Below are 15,970 nucleotides of genomic sequence, written 5' to 3'. Positions count from 1 at the left end.
AGATATAGATGCGCAGATGAAGAGGCTTATATTGAGAAGATACGGAGTAAGACAGTTAAGGAGAAAGACACCGAAAAAAAAAAAAAAAAAAAAAAAAAAAAAAAAGTGTACGGACCAGCATGTGCCAATTCCCCTGCCGCACCACTTCATCTCCAGCAAATAAAAATCGCCCAATGGATGCGCATCTGTACTGTTGATATTTCAAGTCCCGACTTTGCCTCAACTTAACTGCAATCCCATCCGGATTCTTCTTCTTCTTTTTTTTTTTTTTCTCTTTTCTGTTGCCTTCGGACTGAAGAAGCTCTCTTCCTCTTCGGTCAGACATTCGTTTTAACTTTCATTTCTCACACTTTCCTCGTTCTTCATCCCTCTCCTCTTTCTCTCTCTCCTCCCTTCATCTGCCTCCTACTCTCTTTCAATCTTCTACTATCGAAGATCATTCCAATCGCCTCTGCTTTGGAACACATTACTGTCGTCATTGAACCAGAAAACGATTGGCAAGATCAAGAATTGAGAAAACAACAGATCTATTGGTTGAGACGGGGAAAGCTCCGGGATCTTCTTTCTCGAAACCATGGCATTCCCATTTATGCGAGCTTTTCTCGCTGTATTGTAAGTAGTTTAAATACTATCTTGCCTGAGAAAAACAACAGAAAGCAAAAAATTTATTAAAAAAAAAAATTTAAAAGAGGAAAAGAAATCAAAGAAAAAGAAAAAGAAACTGACCAAGAGGTCCGCGCAGTCTCTATCGCTATCTACGTTTGATGATCAACCTGTTCTCCTTCTGGACTTTCAAACCGATTCCTCCTCCCGAAACCCCGAAATTGACCGCCCAGGATGTCACGGTAATCATCCCGACGCTGGAAGGTTGTGGCGATGAATTGGTCGAGACAATCAGAACCATTCTTGATAACCGGCCGTACGAGCTTCTGCTGGTCACCATCGAGGCCAATCGAAAGAAAGCCGAGAACATGCTCAGTTCAATGCCTGCCTCCAAGTCGAGAATCCGTCTCTTTACCGTCACTCATCCCAACAAACGCCGCCAAATGACTCGTGCTATCCCAGAAGTCCGGACGGCCATCACCATGTTCGCCGATGACGACGTGAGTTGGCCGCGCACCGTTATGCCTTGGATCTTGGCCCCGTTCGAAAAGGATGAGCGGTACGGTGGTGTAGTCACCTGCCAACGTTTGCGCCGTGCGACTTCCCCAACTTTCTCGCAGCGCATCTACAACTTCCTCGGGGCTCTGTACTTGGAGCGACGGAACTTTGATTGTGCATCTACGACGCATATCGATGGTGGTCTTCCTTGCATGTCTGGACGCAGCGTTGCCTATCGGACCAAGATCCTTCAAGATGATGTGTTCACTTACGCTTTCACCAACGAGGAATGGTGGTTTGGCAAATACCAATTGAATGCGGACGACGACAACTTCATCACTCGTTGGATGGTTTCTCACGGCTGGGAAACGTTCATGCAGTACCATCCCGAGGCCGAAGTTCAAACTACCCTCGAAGACAACCCCAAATTCCTGAAGCAGTGTGCACGGTGGTCGCGAAGCAACTGGCGCAGTAACCTGACCAGCATGTTTCATGAAAAGCATATTTGGTAGTAAGTATTTTGCTCTCTTTTTCTTCTTTCTCTCGGATCTCCGCCGAACAAAATTTTTTGAGTGATCCCTGCACTGGATGTGGAAATTATTTCCACTTTTTTTTTTTTTTTTGCCCCGTTCATTTTTGCCGTCCAGTGGATGAACACGACGCGTCTTAATCTATGAAACGGTGAAACGGTGAACGAACTGCCCAAGGAATTCGTGATCAAGACCGAATCATCATGAAGTAGGTTGACGCGGGTGTGGTTCCCATTTCTGGCGAGGCACATAATCTAAAGCAACCAAAACACGCATCTTCATTTAAGCCGCAACGCTAACGTGTCTGTGCCACCAGCCGCCAGCCTTGGAGCGCTTACGCCGTCCATTTGACAACCCTGTCGCCTCCCGCTCTTATCAGCGACTTGTTGCTCCTTTTGCTCTGCCACAAAGCCTTCGTGTCATGGGGCGAGGAATGGCATACCTTGGCAATGCAAGCCTTGGGACTGTGGATGTTTGTCAGCAAATTCATTAAACTTGTCGGTCATTACATTCGTTATCCAGTCGATGTTTTGCTACTGCCCGTATCCATCCTATTCGGTTATCTCCACGGGATTATCAAAATATACGCGGTGCTAACTCTCAATGTGGTAAGTTCCAAAATACACAGCCCTCCTTTCCCACCCTCCACATTTCTCTTGCAGCGCCCTGAGCTCTTGGGGCACTGGATGATGAGTTCTAGCCCTTGGTGGTTTACAACCTTGTCCATTCACGTCGCATTCCCGTGTTCAACCCCTCTCGCAATACACCATAATGCATGATCCTACCACATGGTTCAGCCAATGGGCTTGCTCTTGCCTAACAAAGAATTCATCTCCAACTTTGATAATCATGCATGGCTAACTCTTGGATCAACTTACAGACCGCATGGGGTAGCAGAGATGGAGCCGATGACTATGACGCAGAACGTATGAAGAAGCGTACGAGTATCGACCGCATGAAGCAGCGACCTTACTACCCCAACTTCGTCACTCAATAAATGGCTTCCGCATGGTCGACGAATGATTGGCCGGCCTCCCATCCTTTACCGAACCGCCGACACTAACATCCGTTGGTACGCTGCCTTCCCGTTCAATCAAATATCTTACTCGAACCGAACCGAGTCAATCTAGAGCGAGACAACGCAAGAAACCATGTTGCTGGCGCTGTATCAAGCCAACGTGTGACAGCTGGCCATTGATCTCTATACATGCTTACGACGAAATGCCTTGATGATGTCCTAATCTGGAAAGATGACCAACATGAATCCTCGGATAGGATTCCAGACGTCACGCAACGTTCGGCATCTTCTCCCAATTTTCTCTTCTCGTTTTCTGTTTTAATCGAGTTGGTTTTCGCAAATGGGGTTCTGCGATATACCATTTCAGTTCTACGCATTGCTCCGTCACTTTAATACCCAGACTTCCTGTCTCGTTTTCTGTTCCCCTTTCTTCTTTTCCCTTACACCTTTTTTGAGCATTGTGTTTTCTGTTTTCTCTTCCCTGCCTTGTTTTCGTTCGCTCGTTCCGTCATGAGGGTTGACGGTGTCAGGCCACCAATAACTTGGGTGCTCATTCGACGAGACCAGAAAGACAAGAGGGAACAGAGGATACGGCGGGGCCTCAATTACATGAGGTTAATCTGTAAATTACAGAGGCGTGGGCAGGTTCGCCCCGTCGCTTGGATACCACTAATACCTTTTGAACAGGGATTGATCTGTTTTCATATTAGACTGAAAAGATTATGGGCGGCTTTTTGTTTTGATTCAAGTTCTATTCTATTGTTTGCTCTCATGTCAACTATGGCATAATAGCTAATGTATCCTGTTCTTATGACTTAAATATATATATATATTAAAAAAAAAAAAAAAAAAAAAAAAAATCCATTTCAGTTTTGGTTCAATTGTCATATGCTCACTCACGTCAAAGGGATCGTCAGCGCAGTGACAAAGCAATATTCGCAACCATCAGAGTTTCTGCAATATGGCGTAAATATAATGAAATCAAGTTGCTGATGTACACTTCTCATGTGCTATGAGGCATGAGGAATAACAATAATGGTATGGATCAGAGACATCGAATTGCGGAGAATGTGGCGCTTGTGGCAATCTGGGCCCGCTGATGTTTTCCGTCGGCAACTCGACGGTTCATTCAGACAAGCTCTCTTTCAGCTACAGCATAATTACACCTGATACTTTTGTCTCACTTTTATTTATCATTTCATTTGCCAACCCTTGTGTCGCACTGTCAGGCGGATTCACTTTCTGATTGTACGAAACGGCGATGACGATACTCACTCGCTCCCCCGCGACTCTTTCATTGCAGTTGTTTTCCACGGCTGTTCGACGTAATGCATCAACAGCTCGCTTTTTCCATTTTTCCCCGCTGAGGACAGCCGTTGCCCATCCTATTACAGCTCATGGACCTCCCCCGAAAGCCCCTGCACCGGCGCGAGAATTTGGGGAGCAGCAAAAACAGGAGCAGCAACAGCAACAGCAACAGCAACAAGCAACAGAGGAAGAAGCGAAGGTTGCCGGAACTGAAAAAGAGACTCCGGCGCGACCATCGAAACCTTCTGCTCTCAAAAAACGGTTTTGGAAAAATGTCGATGTTAGAAAGAAGCCGGGTACGTTGTATGAAAGAAAGAAAAAAAGAAAGAAAGCGAGGAGCTGAATGGAAAGCTGACCATGCTATGCGCTTCCAGAGGAATATCAAGTTTTGCTTGATACCAGACCTGTCCGGACGCCGACCAAGGATATTCTTTCGATCCCGCCAACCAAGCCTCATCTGGCACACGCGATTGCTCTGGAGTGGGATGTAATGACTTCAGCCCAACAAGCCCTGAAGCATCATCTGATCCCGTTGACTTCGTTGACTGCACGGGGAGCGGACATTGCTCGGGAAGATGCGCAAGGCCAGACCACCACCAGGGAACAAATCGTGAGGACTACCATGCGATATCTAGATACCGATACATTGCTTTGCTGGGTTCCGGAGAAGAACCCGTACTCGCCACCGGAAGTGGATGAGAAGGGCGAGAAGAAGGAGAGTCTCCGTGATGTCCAGGAACGAGTGGCCAGGGACGTTATTGCGTATCTGAGCACCAAGGTCTGGCCAGGGATTGAAATCAAACCTATCCTGGATGAGGGCAGCATTATCCCGGCTTCTCAACCGCAGGCTACGAAAGACATTATAAAGACATGGATCTACAACCTCCAGGCTTATGATCTAGCCGGCTTCGAGCGAGGAGTACTCGGTTCCAAGAGTTTACTCATCGCCGCGAGATTGGTGGCTGAATGGAGCGAGAACTTCCGCCACGCGCAGAACGTGGAGCAGAGAAGGTTCGGTATCGAGGAGGCCGCTGAAGCATCGACCTTGGAAGTCAGGTGGCAGACTGACATGTGGGGTGAGGTGGAAGATACCCACGATGTTGACAAGGAGGACGTTAAGAGGCAGCTGGGCAGTGTGGTTGTCTTGGTCAGCGGGGAGACTCGATAAATGTCACGGGTCTGAAACGTTTGTATAGACTCTTGTATTCTAAATTAGATACCTTTCTTGATGAGAGACTGTAAATATATGCATTGTGTGTAATATATTAAAATTGACACATACGACACAGTAAGAATGAATCACTTCCTGAACTTCAAACGACCACCAAACTCTGTATATTTCGTAGAATATCTACCGCAATATACGGAGTAATCGTGCTATATAGTAGTACAGTGTAGCGATCCTATGATTCCATAGAAACTTGCCAAGGCGGGACCATGTGAAGATGGAGATCGCAACGGACCCCTTCGAGATCAGGGGGACACCCATCCTCGCCACTTGCAGCTCTGAGAATTATCCCTTGAAAAGGAATCATTTCTATTCATCCCGCTATTGTTTCGAGTTGCTCGTTATTAAACCTCACCCCCTTCTGTCCGTATATGTACCAGAGACCTATTGGCGTCAAGTGGCGAGTGTGAGATATGTCGGAAACAGGCGAAGGGTAAGTCATTTCTCTGGGACACCTCTCCAGTTCCATGGATCGCGATGGCAAGCCGTGTCATCGTCTGGGTGATTCGTTCAACTATATATATGGCTGCAGATGGTGATTGAGAAACGAAGCCATTACTCTCAAGGAACCATCGAACCCGTCCAGGTGGCCATTCAATGACCTTCCGCTGTGCCGTCGCGATAGATCTTTGATGGAACATAGCCTACATACCACTGGAATCAGGCGAAAAACCGCTGCTAACAATGCCCCTACCCCTTAGACACAAGCGCTCCGGGAGTTCGCTGGCCCTTTCCATCTTGCATCGGGACAAGTCGCGAAGCGAAGAGATCCCCGAAGAGGTCGCCAATCGCGACAGAGGCTCGCTCGAATCCACCAACTCCCCTTCCGCCGTGAATAACGATGGCTTCTTGGGCTCCCCCATAACCATGTCGCGAAGCAACGGCCGCCGAATGTCTCGCCAGGAGACAACTACTTCCCCGCCGACGTCCGCTGATGGCTCCCTGGACCCTGCCGCCTCTAGCCAGAATGGTGGAGATACGTTTGAGAAGTTGCCTTCGATCCCACAGGGCGCTGAGGGCGGAAGCGTGTCTCTCGAACAATCCGTGAGGACGTTCCGGTTATTTGAGATTCTGCGGAGCGGAGATATAACGGCTATTTACAAGGCAATCAAGGAAGCCAAAGATCCCCAGGGTGCGGGCACTCTTTCTGGGACCACCGTCCTCCACTTGGCCATCCAATGCGCCGAGCCGCAGGTGGTTGAATACGTTCTGTCTGCAGGGAATGACGTTGATATCAATGCGCGAGATCGTGATGGCAATACGGCGCTCCACCTTGCTGCACAGCTTGGTAGAGGTCCGCTGGTGCGAGAATTATTAAATCGACCGGCTGTCAATGACTCGTTGGTTAACTACCGCGGTCAGACTGCTCTCGATTTCGCCCGGACTCCAGAGATTTTCCAGCAGCTGCAGCTGGCACGGTCCTTGTTTATTGACAGCAAGACTCAAGAAATTCAATCCATAATTACCCAGGAGCAACATGAAAAATTGGAAAAGCTTCTGGAAGAGCCCCGGGTGGAAGGGACCATTGATGTGAACAGCTTGGAACTCGTCACAGATCCCGTCACAGCGCAGTCCGGAGGGACTTTGCTGCACGAGGGGGCGAGAAAGAAGGACACGAAACTTATCCAGATTCTCTTGATGCATGGAGCCGATCCCTTCCGTCGTGATAAGAAAGGCAAGTTGCCGCAGGATGTCACCAAGGACGACCGGACGAAAGCCATTCTGAAGAAATCACCGGCTGCCGCCATTGCGCAGCGCGGCATCCAGGAGAAAGCCATTCTGGGAAACAATACCGCACAGGCTCTCGCCGGCCGGTCATCTATTGGTGAGCCTCCTTTGGCGGGCAAGGACTCGCGCGAAATGAGAGGGTACTTGAAGAAGTGGACGAACTATACTACCGGCTATAAGCTACGGTGGTTCGTCCTTGAGGACGGAGTGTTGAGTTACTACAAGCACCAAGATGATGCTGGCTCTGCTTGCCGTGGTGCGATCAACATGAAAATCGCGAGGTTGAATATGGATCCGCAGGATAAGACACGGTTTGAAATCCACGGCAAATCGTCCGTTAAATACCACCTCAAAGCGAATCACGTCGTGGAAGCGAAGCGCTGGTTTTGGACCTTGAACAATGCCATCCAGTGGGCCAAGGACGAAGCTAAAGAGGAAGAGAGACGCCAGAACCAGGATGCCGAGGCACTTCGTCAAGCGAAACTCGACCAGTCCGAGGGACGACAGCTCGAATCCTCAGGTGAAACGAAGGGCTTGGCTCCTCCGTCGCTAGAGGTACCGAACAGCAGCGGCTCAAAGCTCAGCAAATATACATCCCGTACTACCGCGGAGAGCGGACCTGGAGACGAGGAAGGGTCCATGTACGACCCCTTTGAGCAAGGCGGTCCACACAGTGATGTGAATCGGGCAACCAGTAATGGGCCTGATGGGGAAGAAGATGATTACGGCGACTATGCGTCCAGTCGCGAAGTTCCTGCTGGCGACAAAGATGCCTTGAACATCACCGCGCAATCCGCAAAGATTCAACTTGAACTGCTTGCAAATGTTGCATCCTCCTTGCAAACCGAAAAGTCGAACAATCCGGACATGACCATCTCGGATCCGGCAGTCGAACAAGCCCTGGCCGCCTATGATGCTGCTGTGAGCAGTCTTAAGAGTCTGGTTCAGAACCTCCTTAGGATATCCCGCGATCGTGATTCGTATTGGCGCTTTCGATTGGGCCGGGAGGCGCATCTTCGCAACATGTGGGAGGAGAGTATGGCTCGAGTCGCGCTGGAACATGAAGAACTTCAGTCGAAGATGGGCGAATCCGAGGAGAAACGACGCCGGACTAAGAAAGCGCTCAAGGAAGCGCTGGAGGGTGCGTCGGCCAATAACACTCGCCTCGCCGCGGGCGTTTCGCCTCAGGTGCAAGTCACCAGTGAGGATGAGGCTCCTGCCAATGCTGGTGACCAGCAAGTCAAAGCCGAGGAAAACGCAGAAGAGCTTCCGGGCCATATCGAGAATCCCAAGAAGGGAGGGCGCTCCCGGGTGTGCAGTCTTTACGAGTCTGATTCTGACGAGGAAGACGAATTCTTCGACGCCCTTGATGCGGGCGAGATTGAAGCAGAGGATTTGACCAAAGCTGACGAGAAGGAGGAAAAAGAACAGCCTAGCGACGCAAACGGTGAGCTTCGGGCTGTGAAATACAGGGAAGTCCAGCCTTCATTCAAGGGATATGAAGCACCCATTCGGGAGAGACTCAAGTTGGATTACGACAACAGACCAAGGATCTCTTTATGGGTAAGTTACCCCCCAGGGCAAAATATAAATCGAAAATCTGACGTTCGTTTTTCAGGGAATCTTGAAATCCATGATTGGCAAGGACATGACAAAGATGACGCTCCCTGTGTCTTTCAACGAGCCAACTTCCTTGCTTCAGCGTGTGGCCGAGGATTTGGAATACGCGGACCTCCTTGACATCGCATCTGATCGATCTGACTCCATGGAACGTATGGTATATGTTGCTGCATATGCGGCAAGTGAGTACGCTTCCACCATCGGTCGTGTCGCGAAACCATTCAATCCGCTCTTGGGTGAAACTTTCGAGTACGTGAGGCCGGATAAAGGTTATCGTTTCTTCGTGGAACAAGTCAGCCACCATCCTCCGATTGGGGCTGCTTGGGCTGAGTCGGCCAAGTGGGATTACTATGTAAGTAGTGGTGTCCCGAAATCATTTTGCTTTCTTTCGACTCAAGACTAACGTTAGTTTTTCTGCACAGGGTGAATCGGCTCTTAAGTCGAAATTCTACGGAAAATCTTTTGACATCAACCTTTTGGGTACATGGTTTTTGAAGTTGCGTCCCGTCTCCGGAGGAGAGGAACTCTACACGTGGAAGAAGGTTACATCTTCCGTTGTTGGTATCATCACCGGGAATCCCACAGTGGATAACTATGGATTGATGGAGATCAAGAACTGGAATACCGGGGAGGTCTGTTACTTGGACTTCAAGCCCAGAGGTTGGAAAGCTGCATCCGCATACCAGGTGACGGGCAAGGTCGTTGATTCCAGCGGGTCTCCCAAGTGGAGTATCGGTGGCCGGTGGAATGACAAGATCTATGCTCGCCACACTCCCGGTTTTGAGGCCCAAGTGTCTGCTCAAGATCCAGAATCGGCCAAGACGCTGTTGGTCTGGCAGTCTCATGAACGTCCCACAGGCATCCCATTCAACGTGACTCCCTTTGTCATCACGTTGAACGCGCTACCTGAAAACCTGAAGAACTATCTTCCTCCCACGGACACTCGCCTGCGGCCTGATCAGCGTGCTATGGAAGAAGGTAAATATGACCTTGCTGCGGAGGAGAAGCACCGGGTCGAGGAGAAACAACGTGCGACTCGAAGAGAGCGGGAAGCTAATGGAGTGGAGTACCATCCCAAGTGGTTCACCAGAGCACAGTGCCCTGTGACTGGTGAAGAGTACTGGGCACACAATGGGAAGTATTGGGAGTCCAGAGAAGCGCAGGACTGGAGTGCCAGTGAGGATATTTTTTAAAATACTATACAAAGTACGTAATAAAACAACAAGGAACGAGGACTTTGTCTTGCCTTTAGTCGTGTGCCTGCGGGTAAGACTGAGATATCTTGTTCTGTAGTAGTAGCAACAGTAGTAGTAGTAGTAGTAGTAGTAGTAGTAGTAGTAGTAGTAGTAGTTGTTGTTGTTGTTGTTGTTGTTGTATTTAACGTCGGAAATTCGGTCGCGTGTCAAATCTAGATCACGTGTCGCGGGGTCCCGGAGCGGAACATACGACGGGCGAAGCGGAATCGCCTATCTAGTAGCTAAGCTAATTCTATCATACACATTGGCAACACTCCCGCGCGGGAGCTCACATGGGAATTGGGCCGCAGGAGCGGAAGTATATGGTTGATGGGAGGTGTGAAGGGAGAGGAGGGAGAGGGTGTGTGAGGAAGGGGTTTTTGGTTAATGTGCGGGGCAAATTTTGAGGTAGAAGTGAGAATTCTGAAGCCATTCATGGAAGTCCTTTATCCCTGACTTGGATCGCAGGATCTCATCAACCTGTCTCTGCCCCCATGGGTGGGGGGATGCCTTGCGGCCTTTTCGGCAGTAGTAGAAGTGGTGGGGGGACTTTGGGCCTCCACACAAGCATTCTATCTTCGCGTGTTCATGCCCAAATCGCTCATGGCACTGGGCAAAGTCTTCATGGCCTGCCCGGGCAGCAATAAGTCAACCGAGGGTGGCTCTGGGGAGGGACAATTCATGGGGTCGTTTATCCAGGACGATGGAGAGGTCCTGATATTGTTGTGGTGCGTTTTCAGCCCAGAAGGACACAAAACGCTGCCAGAAATTCTCCTTCAAGGTCGGGCGAGCCCAGGCATATCTTGTGGGAGGGGGATGGCTCTATGGGATAGACCAAGCTCATTTCTTTGCTTGTTCGTCTGCCGTTTCATTCCCTGCAATGCCAGCATGTCCAGGAATCCAGCAAACATGCACTTGTCTGGGTGGGATGGCCTGGCATCGGAAGGGTCGGTTGGGCCAGGCCTTTGCGGCTTCTTGAAAGGCCAGGATGGTGCTTTGGCTGGAGCCTCTGGGGCAGCCCTGTAGCTGTCATGCCGCTTCCTGGTTATCAAGGAGGATGTATAAGTTCTGTGTGAAGGGGGCTTGGGCACTATTGATGGTGGCCTCTAGCCCTTCACCAGCTGCAGTGGCCTCTGTGTTGAAGACCTCATGTTGTGGGAGGGAGAGATGGCCCTGTACAGACTCTAGCTTCTGTGCACCCCAGTATCCATACCAACCTGCACCAGCCATAGTGGCTGAGTTGTTCAAGCGGCTGCCGTCAGTGAACAGGAACATGGAGAGCGGAGGGCGAGTGTCAGCCCACTGTTGGAAGGCCACATCTGCCCTGTCTCGTGTAGGGCAGATATTCTGGGTATTTCTAGGGTTTTCTGCCTGCCATGGGGGGTAGGCCAGAGGATCAGTCTGTTCTATCCTCTCCAGCCATGGCAGGCGACTGCGGATTAAGCGTGTGTTTGCAGGGAGGGATTGTGAATGGGATAGGCGCCTGAAGACTGGATGTTGATCATCCAATCTAGAAGTCTGCAGTCTGGCCGCAGCGCGTTTCTGGTCAAGGATGATCTCTATATGGGGAATGGCAGTTTCCCGATGGAGGACTGAGGTAGGGGTATAGCGGTATACTGGGAGAGTGCTTTGGGGGGGCTTCTCTGAGCACCCGATCCAGCCGGGACAGGGCAGAATTGACTCGGTTTGATATATATGTTTGGTTCCGGGGCCTGTGTCGTCCTGGCCACCAGGCCTCAGCCCCATAGCATAGAACTGAGATGACACATGCAACTGTGGCCTGCCGCAGTAGGCGTGCATTGGCCCCTTGGACTTTGTTGGCTATTGATTTGATCCCAGCAGCTGTTTGCTTAGCTTTTGCTGCAAGGGTCCTGCGGTGTTTGCCAAAGCTCATCCGCTGGTCAAACCAGATGCCTAACCAACACGTTGCACCGCCGGGAGGGGGGCTTGATTATATGTATGTCTTGAGGGGTGTGTATAGAGCATGTGGGGTTAGGGTGATTAGCTCCCCGTGAGAAGTGTTGTAGTTCAGTCTTGTTGAAATCAAAGGTGAGGCCCTCCCTTGCTCCCCAGTGCCTGAGTTCCTCAGTGCAGTGCTGAAGTACAGTGCAGTTTTCTTCCAAGGAATGAGAGGCCACCAGTTGGCAGATGTCATCTGCATATCCAAAGCGACCGCGGCGGGCGCGTATGGAGCCTTGTTTGAAAATGGGTTCGATAAAGAGCATAAATAGGATGGGGGAAATTGGTGAGCCTTGTGGTAGACCTGTAGGAACCTCAACTGTGGCTCATGTGATTTTCTAGGCACAGGCTGGCTGTTCGACTTTGGGTAAAGCTGGCTACCCATCAGACCATATTGGTAGGCCATGCTTGCTCTCAGAGCCGTCCAATCAGTCGTCCTGGTAGGACAGCATCAAAGGCGCCTTGCACATCCAGTGTGAGCATGGAGGATTTCAAGCCCTGTGACCAGGCCTCCTCAACATCGTGGACCAGTGCTGCAGCTAGGTCTGTGGCAGAGCGGAGTGGGAGGGCACCAAACTGTTGTGGATGGAGGACCTTATGCTTGATTGCTATCCATGCCAACCGGCGGCCTATGAGGCGCTCTAGGCCTTTTCCCAAAACTGATAGGAGGGAAATCAACCTATATGTCCGGGGAGAGCTTCGGTCCCTTTTTCCGGGCTTTGAAATGGCCACCAGTGAGGCGTCTCGGAAAGGGGTAGGATGCCAGCCTTGGGCTAGGCAGTTTCGGTACAATGATGCGATAGCAGGGCCTAGGATGGGCCATGCTTTCCTGAGAATGAGAGTGGACACGCCATCTTTTCCTGGTGTACTGTTTTTGGGCCTTGCTATTGCGTTATATATCTCCTTTTCTGAGGTATCAGGGAAGGGCAGGCGGGGTTGTTGATAGGTTCCAGGTTGAGATCCAAGTCCTCTAAGCAAGACGCCTCCTGGAAGAGTGCACGGACTAGATAGCTTGTATCTTGTTCTGTATATATACATTGCTTCTGGAATATACACTGGTTTCGTATATTCATCACGTGATATACCGCTACCAAAATAATCGCCGATCCCCGGCAGCAGTCAGTCATTGTCCATCACTCGTCCACAAAACTCACGATGACTGGCGAGTATACCTGTGGACGCTGTCTCCAGGTACTCCGTCGAGGGGTCAGACCCCGTGGCCCTGTCGTTCGGCCACAGAATTGGACTAATTCGAGGCGGGGTTGCAACAACACTCCCGCATTTTCTGTCCGGAGCTTTAGCTCACACTCACGGGGCAACAACGGCAATGAGCGCAGTTTACCAACAGGCACGCAGGAACCGCTCAAACGAGTAGCACCGTCACAGTCGCAGCCAATTACGCCCGCCAGCCAATCCCTCGTGCAAAAAGCCGCCGCCTCTACAGCGTCAGGGAAAGGGGCCCGGGAACTGCTGAGGCCCAATAACCTCTTCCATCCCTTCTCCAGGTCGCCATCACGAGCCATTCGACAGCGTGCGGAATCCATCAAACAGAATGCTTTCTGCCCTCATCCGAGCCACCAACAGACCCGGCTGCCCGTGTCGCCGCACGACCCGGAATCGCGCAAGAGCACCCAGCACGCCAGTCTCCCGCCTGCCCATTCGCATTTCGAATGCCCCGACTGCGGTGTGCCGATATACTGTACAGAGGGACACTGGATGGATGACTTCGAGGCGCATCTGGAGATTTGCGAAACCATCCGCCAGATCAACGAGGATGACCATGACCTACACTCTGGGCGGTTCTTCCCCGAATTCTCGTACCCGGGTGTGCAGGATGATACCTATGTCATCAACATGACCAATTGGGATACCTTTCTCTATACGCGCGAGTTCGAGGCCATCAACGATGACCGTAGCCTGCGCCAGGTTTCTCGGATGTTGACATATCCGATGACCATTGGAAGCGTTCTGCACGAATTGAGTCCCTACAGCGTCCGAAAGAATGACAGGCTTACGGTTGAGGGTCTTAAGAGCTTGAGCGGTGAGTTCATTTTCTCTGAATTGAAAAAGAGCCAACAGACTAATACCTTGCTTTAGCTCTGCGATACACTTTGCACCCCCCTAAGACCGGAGAGGGAACCGATATTCAAGGACTACGTCTTAAAGCGCCCCCGGTCCGAATCTTCATCCTCGGAGCTCGTGCGGAATCTTCCCTGCCCCGCGATGTCTGGCTTCAGCTCAGTTACATCTTCCCCCGTACCCTGTTCCACTTGATCTTCATTGGACCTGAAAGCATGGCCAACCGGGACGAAGAATTCCCGCTCCCGGAGCGGACGCCTGAGAACCCCTTCGGAGGCATCGTGGAAGACCGACTGGGTGGACAGATGAAGATCACCACCTACGTTGACTACTTCCATACAATGTACAAAGCCAACTACTTCCAGCCGTTCGACCCTTACCTGGACCTTGTGGTCCTCTTCCACCCTGGTCTGGGCCACCCAGCCAGCTCTTTTGAATGGGAGGAGACACTCCCGCAGTTGCTGGAGACCAAGGTCCCGATCATCAGCACGGGATACACGCAGTGGGACATGGAGCGAGACATTAACTGGGTTCGCGAGAAGTGCGGGGGTGAAGTCGATATCCTGCTGGAACCGGGCGAGAATATCTTCCGTAGTCTGCGGTGGGATTTGAACGACCTGGACCCTCATGACGTTTCCTGCGGAAATTGGGGATTGTGGGCTTTCAGGGGAAAGAGGTACGTTATGTCTTCTCTCCACTGTTAAGATAGAATATGAACTAACCAGCCGATCCTACAGATACGAGGCAACATTGAAAGACTGATTGATGGCGGTGTGAATTTATCTTTCATCTATGGGATTGTTTATGTTTATTGTAAATTGTACCATATACACTTCTATAACTCGTTAAACCGGGCAAAAGCAATGGAATGGAGTAACCTATCTTCTCTTATCTATATTTACTATAGTATCAGCTGCGTGCCGGTCATATCTACAGTATTTACACTTGTCTATGAATAGGAAAATAGTGCCAAAAGGTCAAAGGCACGTGCAAGATTATCAATTACCAACAAAGGCAAAAAAGGCAAGGTATCAACCGTAGAAGACATAATAGGGGCATGGCATGCAATGCACACAAAAGGTACAAAAAATTAGAAAGCTGCAGTTTCGTCAAAAAAGGTTCAAAATAGCCCTACACCCATTCATTACTTCGGAGGACATGTGAGAAGGAGTGGTGTAAAGAAGGAAAAAAAGGGGAAAAAAAAAAAAAGAAAACTTGTTAAAATGGTGAATCAAAAAAAGGGTTTCCACAGGGTATAAGAAGAGAAATGGTTTAATACATGGTAAAGGAGAAAGCGGATATTTTATCCATCTCATAGTTGGCAATGTTATGTATCGAGAAGATAATGAAGTCATATGTGGGCCGGACGAGCAAGTGGATATAGAATCCCCGGTTTTGTGCAGGAGCTTGCTTTGATGGACGAGGATACCTGTATCGCGACTCATCTCATTCAATAGTAGGGCAAACCCAGGGATTCTTTTTAAAGGCACTTTGTCGACTAGAACATGACCAGACCCGCGACAGCCACAACACCGGCCGCCATAGCACCAGAGTACTGGACAGGGGAAGCACCACCTGTAGCAATCGCAGGCGTCGAAGTCGTAGCGCTGGCAGTGGGCTTGGAAGCCTTGATCAAGGCCGAGGTGGAGCTAGCCTTGGCGAAGGAAGACGAGCTAGGCGTGTGCGAGATCAACCACGAGCTGCTGCTCGATGCAGGAGTCGAAGACGGCGCCGGGGTCGACGAGGGTGTCGCGGTCGTGGAGGGAGAAGCCAGGATGACCTGGATGGTGGTGGTGGAGGTAGGCGCAGGGGCATCGGCTTGCTCAGCAGCGAGCGCGACAGGCGCGAAGAGGGCAGCGGATGCGACCAGAAGAGCCTTGGTGAAGTACATCTTGAATTCTTGGGATTTCCTTTGATAAGATCGGATATGTATTGAAGATCAGGTTGATCAGATGTGTAATCTTGGCTGGTTTGCGTCCGGTGTTTGCTTGGTATTGTTGATTTTTGGATTGTCGCGACAGCGATTTGTATGTATGTATGATAAGTAGAAATAGTGTTGTATGTATTGTTTTTTTGTTTTTCTTTACTGCGATCGAGTCAATCAACCGACTTGAGATATAGCGAGCGAATGGAGCTGGAAACGAGTGACAGCTCTTGTGAAGAG

At 50.3% G+C, this 15,970-nt stretch overlaps 7 protein-coding genes across 7 annotated transcripts; 6 read left to right on the top strand and 1 right to left on the bottom strand.

Moving 5' to 3' along the window:
• Positions 1-574: 574 nt before the first annotated feature.
• On the top strand, positions 575-2,628 carry ASPGLDRAFT_126821 (glycosyltransferase family 2 protein; the record flags this gene model as incomplete). Its single annotated transcript, XM_022540680.1, has 4 exons — positions 575-612; positions 743-1,612; positions 1,948-2,239; positions 2,512-2,628. The coding sequence occupies 4 exons, from the start codon at positions 575-577 to the stop codon at positions 2,626-2,628; spliced, it is 1,317 nt and encodes a 438-aa protein (XP_022400763.1).
• A 1,115-nt stretch (positions 2,629-3,743) lies between these two features.
• Positions 3,744-5,269, top strand: ASPGLDRAFT_47786 (ATP synthase complex assembly protein ATP12). Its single transcript, XM_022546755.1, has 2 exons — positions 3,744-4,253; positions 4,332-5,269. Exons 1-2 carry the CDS (start codon positions 3,911-3,913, stop codon positions 5,123-5,125), a joined length of 1,137 nt encoding a protein of 378 aa, XP_022400762.1. The 5' UTR covers positions 3,744-3,910; the 3' UTR covers positions 5,126-5,269.
• A 467-nt stretch (positions 5,270-5,736) lies between these two features.
• On the top strand, positions 5,737-9,726 carry ASPGLDRAFT_82698 (OSBP family protein; the record flags this gene model as incomplete). Its single annotated transcript, XM_022550177.1, has 3 exons — positions 5,737-8,476; positions 8,532-8,885; positions 8,956-9,726. The coding sequence occupies exons 1-3, from the start codon at positions 5,870-5,872 to the stop codon at positions 9,724-9,726; spliced, it is 3,732 nt and encodes a 1,243-aa protein (XP_022400761.1). The 5' UTR covers positions 5,737-5,869.
• Positions 9,727-9,941: 215 nt separating this feature from the next.
• Positions 9,942-11,054, top strand: ASPGLDRAFT_379234 (uncharacterized protein). The gene is made up of 2 exons (XM_022544880.1): positions 9,942-10,182; positions 10,237-11,054. The coding sequence occupies exons 1-2, from the start codon at positions 10,156-10,158 to the stop codon at positions 10,792-10,794; spliced, it is 585 nt and encodes a 194-aa protein (XP_022400760.1). The 5' UTR covers positions 9,942-10,155; the 3' UTR covers positions 10,795-11,054.
• Positions 11,055-11,711: 657 nt separating this feature from the next.
• Positions 11,712-12,849, top strand: ASPGLDRAFT_377816 (uncharacterized protein). Its single transcript, XM_022544868.1, has 3 exons — positions 11,712-11,817; positions 11,881-12,013; positions 12,177-12,849. Exons 2-3 carry the CDS (start codon positions 11,917-11,919, stop codon positions 12,668-12,670), a joined length of 591 nt encoding a protein of 196 aa, XP_022400759.1. The 5' UTR covers positions 11,712-11,817; positions 11,881-11,916; the 3' UTR covers positions 12,671-12,849.
• Positions 12,850-12,882: 33 nt separating this feature from the next.
• Positions 12,883-14,510, top strand: ASPGLDRAFT_127417 (putative mRNA processing protein (Mss51); the record flags this gene model as incomplete). The annotated part of the gene is made up of 2 exons (XM_022540720.1): positions 12,883-13,768; positions 13,825-14,510. 2 exons carry the CDS (start codon positions 12,883-12,885, stop codon positions 14,508-14,510), a joined length of 1,572 nt encoding a protein of 523 aa, XP_022400758.1.
• Positions 14,511-15,157: 647 nt separating this feature from the next.
• On the bottom strand, positions 15,158-15,697 carry ASPGLDRAFT_36052 (putative extracellular serine-rich protein; the record flags this gene model as incomplete). The annotated part of the gene is made up of 2 exons (XM_022544642.1): positions 15,158-15,235; positions 15,317-15,697. 2 exons carry the CDS (start codon positions 15,695-15,697, stop codon positions 15,158-15,160), a joined length of 459 nt encoding a protein of 152 aa, XP_022400757.1.
• Between the last annotated feature and the right edge of the window lie 273 nt (positions 15,698-15,970).

This window comes from Aspergillus glaucus, assembly GCF_001890805.1.
Source record: "Aspergillus glaucus CBS 516.65 unplaced genomic scaffold ASPGLscaffold_11, whole genome shotgun sequence".
NCBI lineage: Eukaryota > Fungi > Ascomycota > Eurotiomycetes > Eurotiales > Aspergillaceae > Aspergillus > Aspergillus glaucus.
This window is presented reverse-complemented; position numbering and strand designations above follow the sequence as displayed.